Here is an 18,070-nt window from a genome sequence, read left to right as displayed (position 1 = left end):
TGTAGGTATTGTAGGCAGTCATTTTGGATTCTGTTCTTATGAATACATTTTCCCAACATTTACAAAGTAAACAGCTAAAGCAATGTGAAAAGATTTTGGCTTTAATCCTGATATAGGTTGTTGGTGATGGTTGCTGTAGTTTTTTTTTTTTTATTTTTATAAAGGAGGGTAATTATGTAAGGATTGAATTTCAGAAAACTATTCTGACCTCACCCTGCCACCAACTTCATTGGGTAACATTTCTTTTTTCTTGTTGCTTTTTGATTATTGTCATCCATCATTGTATTTATCTTTAATAATAAAGTATAAAATTTCAGATAAATATTTATGCGTGTCATATCAGAGGCACAGGAAATGGGTAACATTTCTTTATCATTTAAAATAAAATTAGATGAAGATTCTTAAGTCCCTTTCAGCTTTAAAATTTCAGTAATATCAGTTAGACCTATTTAGTATTTAACCAGACTCTCCATGTTTCAGATCTGCTTTCCAAAGTGCCTATCAAAAATTGTTTGACAGGATAGATATTTTGTTGCACTGTAAAGTACAGAAGAAAGATTTAAAATTTAAGTTATAGAGAATATTAACTATAGTATCTTATTTTCTTTGTCATGTTAGAGTTTTAAAACATGAAGAAGCAAAGTATTATCAAGATGTTCTACCATCAGGGAACCGACCAGCAGGAAAGGAGACAATGAAACATAAAACGTTTGGAACAATCTCTGTACCCTTGAAGTCAGAGAAAGCAGAAGAAATTTATCAAGATTACACTCCAGGCATGTTGACTTTTATTTGCTTTTGTGGAGATGGAAAGAAGTTTTCATAGTATTAAATTATATAAATATATATAAAATATATTGAAATGGTACAAGGTTTGGTACTTTACTAATTTCATTAATCATAGAAATTAAAAGAAATACAGAGCTTACCTTTTAAAGGGAACACTAAACATAATAATAAAAATAACAACAATAATATCACTGTTACCACCAACAATATCTGGCATTTCTATAGCAATTTACATTGCTCTGTCATGCATATCATCTTATTTTGTATGTGTGTGAGATAACCCTAAAAGGAGGGGGTCAGCATTTCCTTAAATCCCTAGTGCCTTCTAGCTTTGTTGTGACCCCTCTTTGTTCCTTTTGTCAACCAGCGTCTTGATTGTTCCCTCCATGTACCTCCATTTTTTTTTGTTTGTTTGTTTGTTTACCTTCTTCCAATCCCAAATTCTACCATTTCCAAAATTTACTTTTTTTTTTAAAACCACAGCTTTCTTTTCTGTCCAGGTTTGGTCTCCATTCTTCACTTCTTCCTGGATTAGTCACTCTGTGACCAGTAACTTCAACTCCATTTTCCCATTTCTTTCCTCTGTACCTGAATTGGCAAAATGTAAACTCTAATCAACAGTTAGAAGCAACAGTTAGAACCCTGTATGGAACAACTGATTGGTTCAGGTTTGAAAAAGGAGTACAACAGGGCTGTCTGCTGTCACCCTGTTTGTTTAACCTATAAGCTGAGCACATCATGAGAAATGCTGGGCTGGATGAGTTACAAACTGGAATAGGCGGGAGAAATAGTAACAACCTCAGATATGCGGATGATACCGCTCTAATGGCTGAAAGCGAAGAGGAACCTCAAGAGCCTCTTAATGAGGGTGAAGGAAGAGAGCAAAAACGTTGGCATAAACGAAATATTTAAAAAAACTAAGATCATGGCAACCAGCCCCATTACTTCATGGCAAATAGAAGGGGAAAATGTGGAAGTAGCGACACATTTGCTCTTCTTGGGCTCTAAAATCACTGGGGATCGTGACTGCAGCCGTGAAATCAGAAGACAGTTGCTTCTTGTCAGGAAAGCTATGACAAACCTATACAGTATGTTGAAAAGCAGAGACATTACTCTACCAACAAAGGTCCGTATAGTCAAGACTATGGTCCTCCCAGGGGTCACGTAGGGTTGTGAGAGTTGGACTGTAAAGAAGGCAGAACGCCAAAGATTGATGCCTTTGAACTGTGCAGCTGGAGAAGATTCCCAAAAGCCCCTTGGACAGCACGGAGATCAAACCAGTCAATCTTAAGGGAAATCAACCCTGAATACTTGTTGAAAGGACTGATGCTGAAGCTGAAGCTCCAGTATTTTGGTCATCTGATGTGAACAGCCCACTCATTGGAAAAGTCCCTGATGTTGGGAAGGATTGAGGGCAGAAGGAGAAGAGGGCATCAGAGGATGATATGGCTGGATGGCATCACTGATGCAGTGGACATGAACTTGGGCAAACCTTGGGCGATGGTGAGGGGCAGGGAGGCTTGGCATGCTGCAGTCCATAGGGTTGCAAAGAGTAGGACACAGCTGGGTGATTGAACAACAAAAGCAAATTCCACAATGTAATTGTCAATTTTCCTTGGTTACCAACTTGGTAAGCCTATTTTGCAGAGCACTTACATAATCACATTGATTGGTTCTTTTTCCAATTTCATGGTCTCCAGTATCAGTGAGGCACTCAGTTCTGCCTTTTGTTATTTTATGTCTCTTTTTAGCTCTCCTTTCTATTACATACAACATCTGTTTAAGCTGTTGCAATTTAACCATGAGTCTGAATTACTTGATTATGCCTCTACTTTATAAAAACCAGGCAAGAGTACTGGAGTGGGGTGCCATCGCCTTCTCCGAAAATTGAAGATAGAGGTAATCAAATGGAAACTTGTCTGACTCGCAGCTCCCCAGTCTCACCTGCAGTATTTGTCTCAAGGAATAATTGTGCCTTCTCTCCTTTAAGGTTATTCCTACCACCTCTGTTTGGAGCTCCTTTTTTGCCATGTCCTCAGGAACTTGGGGTCCGTCTATTATCTTCTCTCTCATCTTCCTTTCTCTTGGCTTTTTTCTGTCAGCACATAAATATGCTACAAGCTTAAGGCTTACCTGTGTTAAACAAAAATGTCCGTCTCGTCAAAGCTATGGTTTTTCCACTGGTGTGTACTGATGTGAGAGTTGGACCATAACGAAGGCTGAGTGCCGAAGAATTGATGCTTTCGAAATGTGGTGCTGGAAAAGGCTCTTTAGGGTCCCTTGGACTGCAAGGAGATCAAACCAGTCAGTCTAAAGGAAATCTACCCTGAATATTCATTGGAAGGACTGATGCCAAGGCTGAAGCTCCAGTACTTTGTCCACCTGCTGCGAAGAGCTAGCTCATTGGAAAAGACCCTGATACTGGGAAAGATTGAAGGCAGGAGGAGAAAGAGATGACAGAGGATGAGATGGTTGGATGGCATCACTGCCTCAATGGACATGAGTCTGTGAAAACTCCAGAAGATAGTGAAAGACAGAAAAACTTGGTGTGCTGCAGTCCATGGGGTCGCAGAGTCAGACATGACTTAGCAACTAACCAACACAAGGAATAAATTTACCCAAGAAGATGAAATACCTGTACACTGAAAACTGTAGGACACTGATGATAGGAACTGAAGAAGATGCAAATTAATGGAAAGATAATCTCTGGTTGTGGATTAGAAGAATTAATATTGTTAAAATGTCCATACTAACTGAAGCAATTTACAGATTTAATGCAAACCCTATTAAAATTCCAATGACATTTTTCACAGAAATAGAAAAAACAATCCTAAAATTTGTATGGAGCTGCATCAGATCAGATCAGATACATAGTAGACCTCAAATAGCTAAAGCAATCTTGAGAGTGAAGAATGAAGCAGAAATAAGATAATGCATAAATGGCCAATAATTTGACAAAATAGCCAAGAATATTCAATGTGGAAAGGACAGTCTCTTTAATAAATAGTGTTGGGGAAACTGGATAGCCAATTTTCAAAGAGTAAAACTATAGACATCTATTATTCAATACACAAAAATTAACAGAAAATGGTCTAAAGACTTGAAAATAATGTTGTTGTTGTTGCAGAACATAATATCTGAAAGCAATAAAACTAGGAGGAGACCGGTGTAAAACTCTTTGACATTGGTCTTGGTGACAGTTTTCATGAATTTGACACCAAAAGCAAAGACAACAAAAGTAAAAATAAACAAGTGGGACTACATAAAACCAGTTTCTGCACACCAAAGGAAACTATCAAGAAAATGAAAGGACATTCTACCAAATGGTAGCAAATAATCATATATCTGATAACTTGCAAATAATATATCTGATAAGAGGTTAATATCCAAAATATATAATGAGCTCGTGCAACTCAATAGCAAAAAAACAAGCAACCTGATTAAACTATGGGCAGAAGATATGAATAGACATTTTTTCAAAGAAGAAATACAGATGGCCAACAGGTACATAAAAAGGGGCTCAGCATCACTAATCAGAGAAATGCAAATCAAAATCACAAAGAGATAATCGTCACACCTGTCAGAATGGCTGTTATAAAAAAGACAAGAAATAAGAGTGTTTGCAAGGATGTGGAGAAAAGGGAACCCTTGTGTACTGTTTGTGGGAATGTAAATTAGTATAACCACTTTGGAAAACTTGAGGAAAACAGTTTTCCTCAAACTAAGAATAGAATTACCATATGATCCAGCAATTACACTTCTTGATTTTTATCTGAAGGATATGAAAACTCTAACTTGATATATGCACCCCCCATGTTCATTGCCGGAGAAGCAATGAACATGTTCATCCTGGAAAAGGCAATGGCACCCCACTCCAGTACTCTTGCCTGGAAAATCCCATGGATGGAGGAGCCCAGTAGGCTGCAGTCCATGGGGTCGCTAAGAGTCGGAGATGACTGAGCGACTTCACTTTCACTTTCATGTTCATCGCAACATTATTTTCTGTAGTATAGACATGAAAACAACCTAAGTGTCTATTGATGGATGAATTGATCAAGAAAATGTGACACAAAAACTGGGATATTAGCCATAGAAAAGGAAATCTTGTCGTTTAGGGCAGCATAGATGGACTTCACAGCATTATGTAAGTGAGATAAGTCAGACAGAAAGACAAAAACTGTGTGGGCTCACTTATATATGGGGAAAAACCCCCAAATTCATGGATGGAGAGAACAGATGGATGGTTGCCAGAGGCAGAGGATGGGGGATGGGCAAAATGGGTGAAAGTGTTCAAAGGGAACAGACTTTCAGTTATAAATAATGCATAGGCATGTACAGACAGCCCCCAACTTAAGGATGGTTCAACTTAAAATTTTCTGATTTTATAATGGAAAATTGGTGCATATCCAGTCTTTGGATTTTGATCTTTTCCTGGGCTAGCAAAATGTAGTACAATATTCTTTTATAATGCTGGGCAGCAGCAGCGAGACACAGCTCCCAGTCAACCACACAGCCATGAAGGTAAGCAACCAACACATTTATAACCATACTGTACCCATACAGCTATTCTGTTTTTCACTCTCAATACAGTATTCAATAAATTACATAAATTATTCACATTTATTTTAAAATAAGCTTTTTGTTAGATGATTTTGCCCAACTGTTGGCTAATGTAAATGTTCTGGGCACTCCAAGGTAGGCTAAGATAAGCTATGATGTTTGGTAGCTTAGGTGTGTTAAATGCATTTTCAACTTAACAATACTTTCAACTTTCTGTGGGTTTACCTGGACATTTTGCCATCATAAATGGAAGATCTGTCATTTACAACATTACTATTATTAACAATAGTAACCATTGTTAATAAGAGTAAATTTTAAAACTTCTCGTGTAAAGAAAAAAATTTGTAACTATGTGTGGTGATGGATGGTAACTAGAATTACTGTGGTGATTATTTTGCAATGTATACAAATACTGAGACACTATGTTATACACCTGAAACTAATGTTATTTGTCAATTATACCTCTATAAAAAGAGGAAGATGTGGTCTAAAGTATCAAATAACACTGGTAAGTCTAGTAAAAGAAGGGAAGACAATGTCCATTGACTTTATTGACCTGAATAATATGTTCACTTGAATATTGTTTTAGTGGAGTTCCAAAGCCAGACTGGAATGGATTAAAAAGTACATAGTAGATGAAGAAATAGAATAGAGACTATATGCAACTCTTTCCATTATTTTGACTGTGAAGAAAGGCAATTAACAGATTGAGAAGCTGCTTGGATATGAAAAAGAAAAAAAAGAATGGTTAATAGTGTAGGCATGAGGGGATATGTCTAACAAAAGGTGGAAATAATTGGTTTTGGGAGGAGAAGAAACAGACATCTCCTCTATTAGTAAGAGGGCAGAAGGAAAGCATTAGTAATAGACGTGTGTTGCTTGGCTTATTTGGCAATGACTATTTGAAGGAATTCCCATCTGACGCCTTTATGTTCCTTGGAAGTGTTGTCATGAGTTTAGTTGAAATTGGGAGATTGGAGCTCTCCAGGGAGCATGGAGAAAGTCTGAAATAGCTGTTGAAAAGCCCGAAGAGTAAGTTAACCAGAAAAATAACTATGCAGATGTACACACAGAGGGCACATAGAGTTGGGTTCATCCAGCTCTGGTGTTTTGCCATATAGGAGAGACCAAAAGAAAGGGAAAGTTTAGGATATTGACAAGAGTTTTGTTGAAAGATAGCCTTGGCTGGATAAGGAGAAAAGTGAAAAAAAAAAAAAATAGAAGGTTGATGGATTGTAAAAAAGTAATGGAACAGTGAACTAGAGGTACTGAGGAGGTCAAAGAATGGTGATGTTGGGAGTAATAAGCAAGCTGGAAGGGTAAAGGCCAGTGATGGCAAGCTTTAGGATATAGTCTTGATAGTGGTAAGTTGAAGTGGACAAACTTCAACTAAGATATGAGAGGTTGTCTAGAAATGGGGAGATAGGAGCATGATGTCAGACAGGTCTTAATTCACGAACAGTAAATTTTCTAGGGGGCTTCCCATGTGGTGCAGTGGTAAAGAATCCATCTCTAGTGCAGAAGATGTAAGAGACATGAGTTCGATCCATTGGTCAGGGAAGATCCCCTGGAGGAGGAAATGGTAACCCACTCCAGTATTCTTGCCTGAAAAGTCCCATGGACAGAGGAGCCTGGTGAGCTACAGTCCATGGTGTCACAAAGAGCAGGACACGACTGAGCACACCTCTAGAATCTTCAGTTTTTCTAGAGTTCTTCCCTAGAAAACTCTAAAAAAGTCTTCTAGAATGATGACAGATTTAATATGGAGTAAGTGAGCCCTCCCTGGAGCCAGGGTTCCAGATTAATTGGGTGACCAGACAATTGGTGAATGTCAATGAAAAATGGAAGAATATGATGTAACAAAAAGGCATGCGCTTCAGAGGAGTAGGATTTTTTTTTTTTTTTTTAAGGGCAAGTTGTAATGATTTGGCAGTGGTGAATGAGGAGTGAGGAGGAAAACAAGCCACTTTCTAATCTTGAGGTATATGAGGTAATGGTGTATAAACAGCCACTACTTGAGGAGGTTGCATGTTAATTCAGTGTTAGAGAATAACAAAACTAGAGTAGGTTGCCATTCCCTTCTCCAGGGGATCTTCCCTACCCAGGGATTGAACCCAGGTCTCCTGTACTGCAGGTAGATTCTTTTACCATCTGAGCCACCAGGCCCTATGTTACTTTTCAGCATTTGTATCTATACATTTTTTAGGCTCAGTTGTTAAATTACAGTTAATAAAAGGATTTTGTATGTATTTATTTCACAGGAGGATTCACATTTAAAAGGTTTGTTGTAATAATAAGATCTTAAACATTTACCTTAGTAACCACTTACTATGTACTTTGAGCTTATTAAATATAATAATTTGACTCTTGTAACAAGCCTCTGAGGTTCTCACAGTAACAGTCTTCAATTCAAAGGTGAGTAAAGTAAAGCAGACTGATGATTGGAAGGTAAATCACAGAACTGGTAGTGGTAAAGTCGCAATTTGACTCACTATATGCTGTCGAATACTATGATGTAATAATTAGCTATATTGATTGGTATATAGAATTATGTGGTATTATTTATAGCTCATGCAGATTTATTCAATTAATAATGGTTTTATTTTCAGATTACCTTCAAGCAATTAGAATTCAACAAGATGTACTTACTTCAGAACCACTGCTTGGTAAGAAGAAAGAGAAATCAAAGGAAAAGGATCAAACTCATGCTTGTCCGAAAGTTAGGAAAAAAAGACTTGCATCATATGATAGAACAGGTATGAGATACTGACCCAGCTTGTTTAGAAGACACTACACTTTAAAAAATTAGTCTGTGGTTTTGTGTGCTTATGATGGACACATTTTATTTAGTTAGTTTTTAATATTTTACTTATATTTGGCTGCACTGGGTCTTGCTTGCTGCTCGCAGGCTTTCTCTAGTTATGGTGAGCAGGAGTTCCTCTTTGTTGTGGAGTGTGGCTTCTCATTGCAGCGGCTTCTCTTGCTGTGGAGCGTGGGCTCTAGGGCTCACGGGCTTCAGTAGTTATGCAGCGTGGGTTTAGTTGCTCTGCAGCATGTGGAATCTTTCCAGACCAGGAATCAAACCTGTGTCTCCTGCATTGGCAGGCTGATTTCTTAACCACTGGACCACCAGAGAAGTATAACACAGATTTTAGAAGAAACAGTTTTACTGAATTTTATGTGTTTGGTTGCTTAAAGAATTTTTAAATTTTGAATATAAATTTTAAAATTCTTTTAAAAGAATTCCTAAAATGTTTGAGAATTCTGTTTGAAAACCTAAAATATCACTAGATTAAAAAATTGACAAACTGTTCAATGACTACGTTTTTAATTAAGAATAGTCTCTGAAGGTTTTGATGTATAACTATCAGTTCAGTTCAGTTCAATCGCTCAGTTGTGTCCGATTCTTTGTGACCTGATGAATTGCAGCATGCCAGGCCTCCCTGTCCATCACCAACTCCCGGAGTTCACTCAGACTCACGTCCATTGAGTTGGTGATGCCATCTCATCCTCTGTCATCCCCTTCTCCTCCTGCCCCCAATGCCTCCCAGCATCAGAGTCTTTTCCACTGAGTCAACTCTTCGCATGAGGTGGCCAGAGTACCAGAATTTCAGCTTCAGCATCATTCCTTCCAAAGAACACCCAGGACTGATATCCTTTAGCATGGACTGGTTGGATCTCCTTGCAGTCCAAGGGACTCTCAAGAGTCTTCTCCAACACCACAGTTCAAAAGCATCAATTCTTTGGTGCTAAGCTTTCTTCACAGTCCAACTCTCACATCCATACGTGACCACAGGAAAAACCATAGCCTTGACTAGACGGACCTTTGTCGGCAAAGTAATGTCTCTCTTTTTAACATGCTATCTAGGTTGGTCATAACTTTCCTTCCAAGGAGTAAGCCTCTTTTAACTTCATGGCTGCAATCACCATCTGCAATAATTTTGGAGCCCATAAAAATAAAGTCTGACGCTGTTTCCACTGTTTCCACATCTGCCATGAAGTGATGGCACCAGATGCCATGATCTTCGTTTTCTGAATGTTGAGCTTTAAGCCAACTTTTTCACTCTCTTCTTTCACTTTCACCAAGGGGCTTTTTAGTTCCTCTTCACTTTCTGCCATAAGGATGGTGTCATCTGCATATCTGAGGTTATTGATATTTCTCCTGGGAATCTTGATTCCAGCTTGTTCTTCTTCCAGCCCAGCGTTTCTCATGATGTACTCTGCATGTAAGTTAAATAAGCAGGGTGACAATATACAGCCTTGATGTACTCCTTTTCCTATTTGGAACCAGCCTGTTGTTCCATGTCCAGTTCTAACTGTTGCTTCCTGACCTGCATATAGGTTTCTCAAGAGGCAGTTCATGTGGTCTGGTATTCCCATCTCTTTCAGAATTTTCCACAGTTTATTGTGATCCACACAGTCAAAGGCTTTGGCATAGTCAATAAAGCAGAAATAGATGTTTTTCTGGAACTTTCTTGCTTTTTCCATGATCCAGCGGATGTTGGCAATTTGATCTCTGGTTCCTCTGCCTTTTCTAAAACCAGCTTGAACATCTGGAAGTTTACGGTTCACGTACTGCTGAAGCCTGGCTTGCAGAATTTTGAGTGTTACTTTACTAGCGTGTGAGATGAGTGCAATTGTGCGGTAGTTTGAGCATTCTTTGGCATTGCGTTTCTTTGGGACTGGAATGAAAACTGACCTTTTCCAGTCCTGTGGCCACTGGTGAGTTTTCCAAATTTGCTGGCATATTGAGTACAGCACTTTCACAGCATCATCTTTCAGGATTTGAAATAGCTCAACTGGAATTTAGTGTGATTTTGTTTTATTCTTTTATTAAAACTTGATGGTATCATCATATTTAATAATTTTATGCCTTTGTCCAACTTAGTTGAAATTCCCAAGTGAAAAATTCATTTAAACAGATTTTCTTCCACTAACATTTTCCAATTTGTGCTTCTCTATACCTGAAATTTTTATTTGTATTAATATTTTAAGTTTTATAGGGCAAAGTACACTCTTCTGTTTTTCACTGAAATACTATGGTCCAAGGAAGATTTATCATAAAACTATTGAAGTTTAGACTTCAGAGTCTCTCACTTACATAGGCTTCATTTTTTAAAAAGAAAATCCTCAAAATTATAAATGCCTGAGACTGGACAAAACCTGCATGGATGTGGTGGTATTCATGCCCTTGTCTAATCCTTTCCCCTTGAGTGTGGGCAGGACCTATGACTGCTTTTAATCAGTAGAATATGAAAAAGGCAATGGGCTGTTCCTCCTGTGATTATATTACATTATATAACCCTCTTGCTAGCAGACTTCATGAGTCTCTCTCCTCTTCTGGTTTTGAAGAAGTAAGCTGCTATGACTTCTATAGCTATAAGGCAATGAATTCTATACTAAAAGCTGGAAGCTGATCCTTTCCCATCTGAACCTTCAAATGAGAATCCAGCCCCAGCAAATACCTTGATTGCAAACTAATAGAGGACTGAGTTAAGCCATATCCAGACTCCCGACCCACAGAAATGTGGGTGGCTTTAAACCACTAAAATTGTGGTTTAAATTTAAACCACAGTTTAAATGTAAATTGTAATGCATTTAGACAGCTAGTAGTGGATCTCACTGCAACAAATACAATCACTGTTGCTATGCATTATGAATTCTTAGTATTGAATATATCGTTACATTGTTCTTTAGTGTTTTGAACTTGGTATCAGTGTAATAAAGTAATAATTTAGGCTTAATGACTGCCAGATAAATAAAAACAATCTAATCCTTTAATGATGATATTTATTTAATTTGCTCTCCTCACTTAGCTTCTATAAATCCATGAAAACAGACTGCTAAAGACTTAGGTACTTAGAATTTTTAAAAATATTTTTGAAAAGTTTCACACAGAAAAAGTAGAGAAGATAATAGCTATTCATGTACTCACTATCTGGATATAATACATGTTAAGATTTTATAATTTTTAAAGCAAATTATAATAGGCACAGAGCTACTCTGTTACTCTCTCCTTGTGCTCTGGAGAACAATGTATATTCTCCTTTTGGATAGAATGCTTTTTGTATATTAAGTTCTTCTGATCTAATGTGTTATTTAAATTCACTGTTTCCATATTGATTTTCTGTATGTGACGTGAAGTAAAAGCGTTAGTTGCTCAGTCATGTCCAAGTGTTTGTGACCCCATGACTGTAGCCCACCATGCTCTTCCTGTTAATATTTGCTTTATATACCTTTGTTGTGTTCCTCTGTGGGATGCATATACATTTATAAATGTCGTATCTTCTTGTTGGGTTGACCCTTTTATCGTTATATAATGGCCTTTGTCTTTTATTATGGTCTGTGTTCTAAAGTCTCTTTTGTCTAATACGAGTATAACTATTGCAGCCCTCTTTTCCATTTACATGGAATATCTTTTTTCCATCCTTCACTTTCAATCTGTGTATATCCTGTTTTCTGGCGTAAATCTCTTGAAGGCAGCAAGCAGATGTCTTCTTTTTTTTATCCATTCACCCCCTCTACGTCTTCTAATTGGTAAATTTACTCCATTTACATTTAAAAAGTAATCATTAATTGTTGTGTGTGTGCCTGCGTGCTAAGTCACTTCAGTTGTTCTGGGTCTGACTCTTTGTGACCTGATTGCCTGTAGCTGCCAGGCTCCTATGGCCATGGGATTTTCCAGGCAAGAATACTGGAGTAGGTTGCCATGCCCTCCTCCAGGGTGTCTTCCTTATCCAGGGATTGAATCTGTGTCTCCTACGTCTCTTGCATTGGTAGGCAGGTTTTTTATCAATAGTGCCACCTGGGAAGGCTTAACCTTCATACTACCTTTATAATTGATTGATGCACCTCATTTACTTTAAATCTCACCTTTCTGGTGAGGTTTATTCTTTTTAGTACCCTTTCTTTCAGCTAAGTCCCTTTAACATTTCCTTTAAGGCCAGTTTAGTGATGATGAACTTTTCTCTTGCTCTTCCTTTTTTGGAGAACTCTTGTTTTCTTCAGTTCTGAATAACTTTGTTGAATATTCTTGGGTGGAAATTTTTTCTTTCAGCATTTTGAATATTCTGTCCCATTCTCTTCTGGTCTGCAGAGTTTCTGCTGAAAAATCTGTTTGTAGTCCTTTGTGCATAACAAATTGTTTTCTCTTGATTCTTTTAAGATTCTTTCCTTAAACATTTGACATTTTAATTACAGTGTGTCTTGGTGTGGTACTCTGGGTTAATCTTGCTTGGAATCCTCTGGTTTTCCTGAATCTGAATGTATGTTTCCTGTCCTGAGTTAGGGAAGTTTTCAGCCATTATTTCTTCAAATTATTTTTCTGGGCTTTTCTCTCTCTTTTCTCTTTCAAGGAAACCTATTTTTTTTTCTGCTTTGTTTTGATGGGTTCCATTGTCTTTTCTTTGAGGTTACTGACCCTTACTTCTTCATCTAGACTGTTGTTGAACCCCTTTAGTGTATTTTTAAGTTCAATTATTGTATTTTTCAGCTCTGTGACTTCAGTCAGTCAGTTCAGTCACTCAGTCGTGTCTGACTCTTTGTGACCCCATGGACTGCAGCACACCAGGCTTCCCTGTCCATCACCAACTCCTGGAGCCTACTCAAACTCATCTCCATCACGTCAGTGATGCCATCCAGCCATCTCATCCTCTGTCGTCCCCTTCTCCTCCTGCCTTCAATCTTTCCCAGCATCAGGGTCTTTTCCAATGAGTCGGTTCTTCACATCAGATGGCCAAAGTATTGGAGTTTCAGCTTCAACATCAGTCCTTCCAATGAATATTCAGGACTGAGTTCCTTTAGGATGGATTGGTTGGATCTTCTTGAAGCCCAAGGGACTCTCAAGAGTCTTCTCCAAACCATAGTTCAAAAGCATCAATTCTTCAGTGCTTGGCTTTCTTTATAGTCGAGCTCTCACATCTATACATGACTACTGGAAAAACCATAGCTTTGACTAGATGAAACTTGTTGATAAAGAAATGTCTCTGCTTTTTAATATGCTGTCTAGGTTGGTCATAGCTTTTCTCCAAAGAGTAAGAGTCTTTTAATATCATGGTTGCAGTCACCATCTGCGGTGATTTTGGAGCCCAAGAAAATAAAGTCTCTCACTGTATCCATTGTTTCCCCATCTATTTGCCATGAAGTGATGGGACTAGATGCCATGATCTTAATTTTCTGAATGTTGAGTTTTAAGCCAACTTCTTCACTCTCCTCTCTCACTTTCATCAAGAGGCTCTTTAGTTCTTCTTTGCTTTCTGCCATCAGGGTGGTGTCATCTACATATCTGAGGTTATTGATATTTCTCCCGGCAGTCTTGATTCCAGCTTGTTCTTCTTCCAGCCCAGCGTTTCTCATGATGTACTCTGCATATAAGTTAAATAAGCAGGGTGACTATAATATACAGCCTTTACATACTTCTTTTCCTATGTGGAACCAGTCTGTTGTTCCATGTCCAGTTCTAACTGTTGCTTCTTGACCTGCATACAGATTTCTCAGGAGGCAGGTAAGGTGGTCTGGTATTCCCATCTCTTGAAGAATTTTCCATAGTTTGTTGTGATCCACACAGTCAAAGAGTTTGACATAGTCAATAAAGCAAAAGTAGGTGGTTTTTTTGGAACTCTCTTGCTTTTTCGATAATCCAGCAGATGTTGGCAATTTGATCTCTGGTTCCTCTGCCTTTTCTAAATCCAGCTTGGACATCTGGAAGTTCATGGTTTACATACCAATGAAGCCTGGCTTGGAGAATTTTGAGCATTACTTTACTAGTGTGTGAGATGAATGCGATTGTGCAATAGTTTGAGCATTCTTTGGTGTTGCCTTTCTTTGGGATTGGAATGAAAGCTGACCTTTTCCAGTCCTGTGGCTACTGCTGAGTTTTCCAAATTTGCTGGCATATTGAGTGCAGCACTTTCAGAGCATCATCTTTTAGGATTTGAAATAGCTCAACTGGAATTCCATCATGTCCCCTAGCTTTGTCCATCGTGATGCTTCCTAAGGCCTACTCGACTTCACACTCCAGAATGTTCTGGCTCTAGATGAGGCATCACCATCGTGTTTATCTGGGTCATGAAGATCTTTTTTGTATAGTTCTTCTGTGTATTCTTGCCACCTCTTCTTAATATTTTCTGCTTCTGCTAGGTCCATACCATTTCTGTCCTTTATTGTGCTCATCTTTGCGTGAAATGTTCCCTTGGTATATCTAATTTTTTTGAAGAGATCTCTGTCTAGTTTTTCCCATTCTATTGTTTTTCTCTATTTCTTTGCATTGATCACTGAGAAAGGCTTTCTTATCTCTCCTTGCTATACTTTGGAACTCTGCATTCAAATGGGTGTTTCTTTCCTTTTCTCCTTTGCCTTTAGCTTCTCTTATTCTCTCAGCTATTTGTAAGGCCTCATCAGACAACTGTTTTGCCTGTTTGCATTTCTTTTTCTTGGGGATGGTCTTTTTTTTTTTTTTTTTTACTAACTTGCTTCTTTTTTTTTTTTTTAAACTTTACATAATTGTATTAGTTTTGCCAAATATCAAAATGAATCCATCACAGGTATACATGTGCTCCCCATCTTGAACCCTCCTCCCTCCTCCCTCCCCATACCATCCCTCTGGGTCGTCCCAGTGCACTAGCCCCAAGCATCCAGTATCATGCATTGAACCTGGACTGGCATCTCGTTTCATACGTGATATTTTACATGTTTCAATGCCATTCTCCCAAATCTTCCCACCCTCTCCCTCTCCCACAGAGTCCATAAGACTGTTCCATACATCTGTGTCTCTTTTGCTGTCTCGTACACAGGATTATTGTTATCATCTTTCTAAATTCCATATATATGCGTTAGTATACTGTATTGGTGTTTTTCCTTCTGGCTTACTTCACTCTGTATAATAGGCTCCAGTTTCATCCACCTCATTAGAACTGATTCAAATGAATTCTTTTTAATGGCTGAGTAATACTCCATTGTGTATATGTACCACAGCTTTCTTATCCATTCATCTGCTGATGGACATCTAGGTTGCTTCCATGTCCTGGCTATTATAAACAGTGCTGCAATGAACATTGGGGTACACGTGTCTCTTTCCCTTCTGGTTCCCTCAGTGTGTATGCCCAGCAGTGGGATTGCTGGATCATAAGGCAGTTCTATTTCCAGTTTTTTAAGGAATCTCCACACTGTTCTCCATAGTGGCTGGTCTTGATCACTGCCTCCTGTACAATGTCATGAACCTCCATCCATAGTTCTTCAGGCACTCTGTATCAGATCTAATCCCTTAAATCTATGTGACTTCAGTTTGTTACTTATATTTTCTTTCTCTTTGTTGAAGTTCTCACTGTATTCATCGATTCTTCTGATTTGGTGAGGATCTCTATAGCCATTACTCTGAACTCTTTTTCAGGTAAATTATTTATCTCCAATTTATTAAGATTTTTCCCGAGAATTTATTTTATTTGAAGTGTAGTGCTCTGTTTTCTTCATTCTTATTGACTTTCTGTTTTGGTTTCTATGTATTAGATGAAACAGCCACGTCTCCGTGTCTTGAAATAGTGGCCTCATATAGGAAATACACCTTGTTGTTCAACCCTGCCCTAAATCTTGGTTGCCTCTCAAATCTTTGTGATTGTCCAAGCAGCCTATTATGTTTTTAATACCTCCAAGTATTTGAAGCTGTAAGACCTGTCAGTCCAAAGGGGAGCATCTCAGTCAGAACCTAATTTTAGGCTGATTGAAAGCCAGACTCTCAGGAAGCAGTTCTTAAAATATTCAGATATATGAGACTACAAGTGTATGTCCCATGGGCTACCAGAGACAGGTGATCTGGAGTTGTTCCTGCATGGTAGTCACGATAATTGAGGCCCCCGCTAGTGTATAAACTCACTTCTGGGAGGTAATAGTGAGCTGTGGAGGCTGAGCTCCTGGGTCTGTTGCCTCTTGATGTGCCCTGGAGGTGGTAGCTGTTTAAGAACAGCTTTTAAGTGTTCTTAAACACTTTAAAAGTGTTTAAGAACACTTTTCCTATTGGTTATAGTCCTGTGGGCTCCATGGGCATAGCTCTGCTGGACACATGATCCCAGGCCATGTAGAGGTGTCTCCTGGCAGCAGCTGCAAAATTTGGGGTACCAGACAAGTTGTTAACTCTTGTTTGGGAGATACCCACAGCTAGAGCAAGGCAGAGAACGAGCACTTCCTGAGAGCACTTCCTTAGGCCACTAGACATGTGTCAAACCAGAAACCTGCCTCTCAGGCCAAAGCTCCTGAACAAGCAAATGGACCTCTTTCACAGAGACAGTGGGCGTGTATTTCAGTCTGCTGACTGTGTAGTGCCTTTAGGGGTAGTAGCCAGCCAAAAGCTGTCTCTTTGATCTTTACAGCCCCATGGAACCAGGAACTCAAGCTCTGTTTAGCCTCCAGAGCCAGATGATCAAAAGGCATTCCCTGGGTAGTAGCTTTAAAAAGTAGAGTACCAGAAGCATGTAAGGCCTCTCTTCTGGAAGATACTGGTACTCTGGAGTGTGGCAGAGGTGATCACTGGCTGTAATGGGTCAAAGGGAGGGCCCCCAAATAGTGCCTGACAGCTAGGGCAAGCAGAGGAAGAGTCTAAAGATGGTGTCCACCAATCTCTGTCCCTGGAGAGTGCTCCAGCAGGCTCTTAATGTGTGCGTTAAATTAGATGCCTGCCTCTCAGGCCAACCCTTTAATACATGCAAATGAACCTCTTTCCCTTAAAGTCTGAGTGTGATCAGCTGCCTCTGAGCTATGTTTCTGCATGGGTGAGTCCAGTGCACAAACCCTTTAAGAGCCATTTCTCATATCACTACACTCTTGTGGGTCTTGTGGACACAAACCTTGCCAGTTTTCAAATCTAGATTTGGAGGGGGGGCGGCGGGTCTCATCCCTTAGGAGCAGGTCTTAAAGTTGGGTTGCCCAATGTGAGATTCAAAACCTTTGCTTTTGAAGGAAATGCTTCAGATTTTGAGTTTCAGATTTTGGGTTGTGGGTTTTAGGCTGCTGTGCCAGGAGTGGGGTTTTGGACAAGATTGTTATCTCAGCCTCTCTAACCACTTTAATGTGGCTATCTTCTCCTTTGTCCAATATGTTGTTATTGCTCTGCCAAAGGAAATTTTCAGAGGAAATTGTTTCACATGTATCAGTCATTTAGAAGAAATTGCTCCAAATTTAGATGTGTCCATGGGAAGAGGTTCAACATCTTCCTCATCTTAAGCCAGAACTCCCTATATTCTTAACTGATCTTGAAGGTGGATATACACCAGTCTCCTCATTTTTCTGAAATAAAAGAATTACTGTCTTGGATTAGACTGTCCACCTAGCATCCTTAGGGAAGTGCATCACCTTCCAATGTTGAATATATAATGTAGTGTCTGTTTTTAGTAAATATCTATGATTTTTTTCATTAAATCTGACTCTTATTAGAAAGACATTTTCCCCAGCTTTTTGAAAGATATTCTTTAAACTTACTATATATTCTGGAAAATCATTATTCTTTATTTGTCCTAAATTACTTCCATTTCCCAACAATCTCTATTAAATCTACTAAGTCAGCCAAATTACCATCAATAATGAATATATTAATTTATACTTTTACATTCTTGCATAAAAGGATTACTTTTGCCAGCAGTCGATATTCCAGCTTTTAATTTTTTGCTAGTCTGATTGGTGAGAACAACTCTCTGATTTACTAATAAAGTTGAACATTTTTTACTGGCCATTTGTC

The 18,070-nt window shown here is 38.7% G+C and overlaps 1 protein-coding gene across 1 annotated transcript in view; it reads left to right on the top strand.

Moving 5' to 3' along the window:
- The window catches only part of DNAH14 (dynein axonemal heavy chain 14), a 376,358-nt gene that overhangs the window by 19,555 nt on the left and 338,733 nt on the right, over positions 1-18,070 (top strand). Inside the window, exons 3-4 of the mRNA XM_086345146.1 lie at positions 619-776; positions 7,959-8,105. Coding sequence (XP_086201272.1) covers positions 619-776; positions 7,959-8,105 — 305 coding nt within the window. The remainder of the gene's footprint in view (positions 1-618; positions 777-7,958; positions 8,106-18,070) is intronic.

This window comes from Bos grunniens, chromosome 16 (assembly GCF_055505025.1).
Source record: "Bos grunniens cultivar Pamir isolate PY7600 chromosome 16, Bosgru_T2T1.0, whole genome shotgun sequence".
Lineage (NCBI taxonomy): Eukaryota > Metazoa > Chordata > Mammalia > Artiodactyla > Bovidae > Bos > Bos grunniens.
Note: the sequence above shows the minus strand (reverse complement) of the source record. Positions and strands in the feature narration are given on the sequence as shown.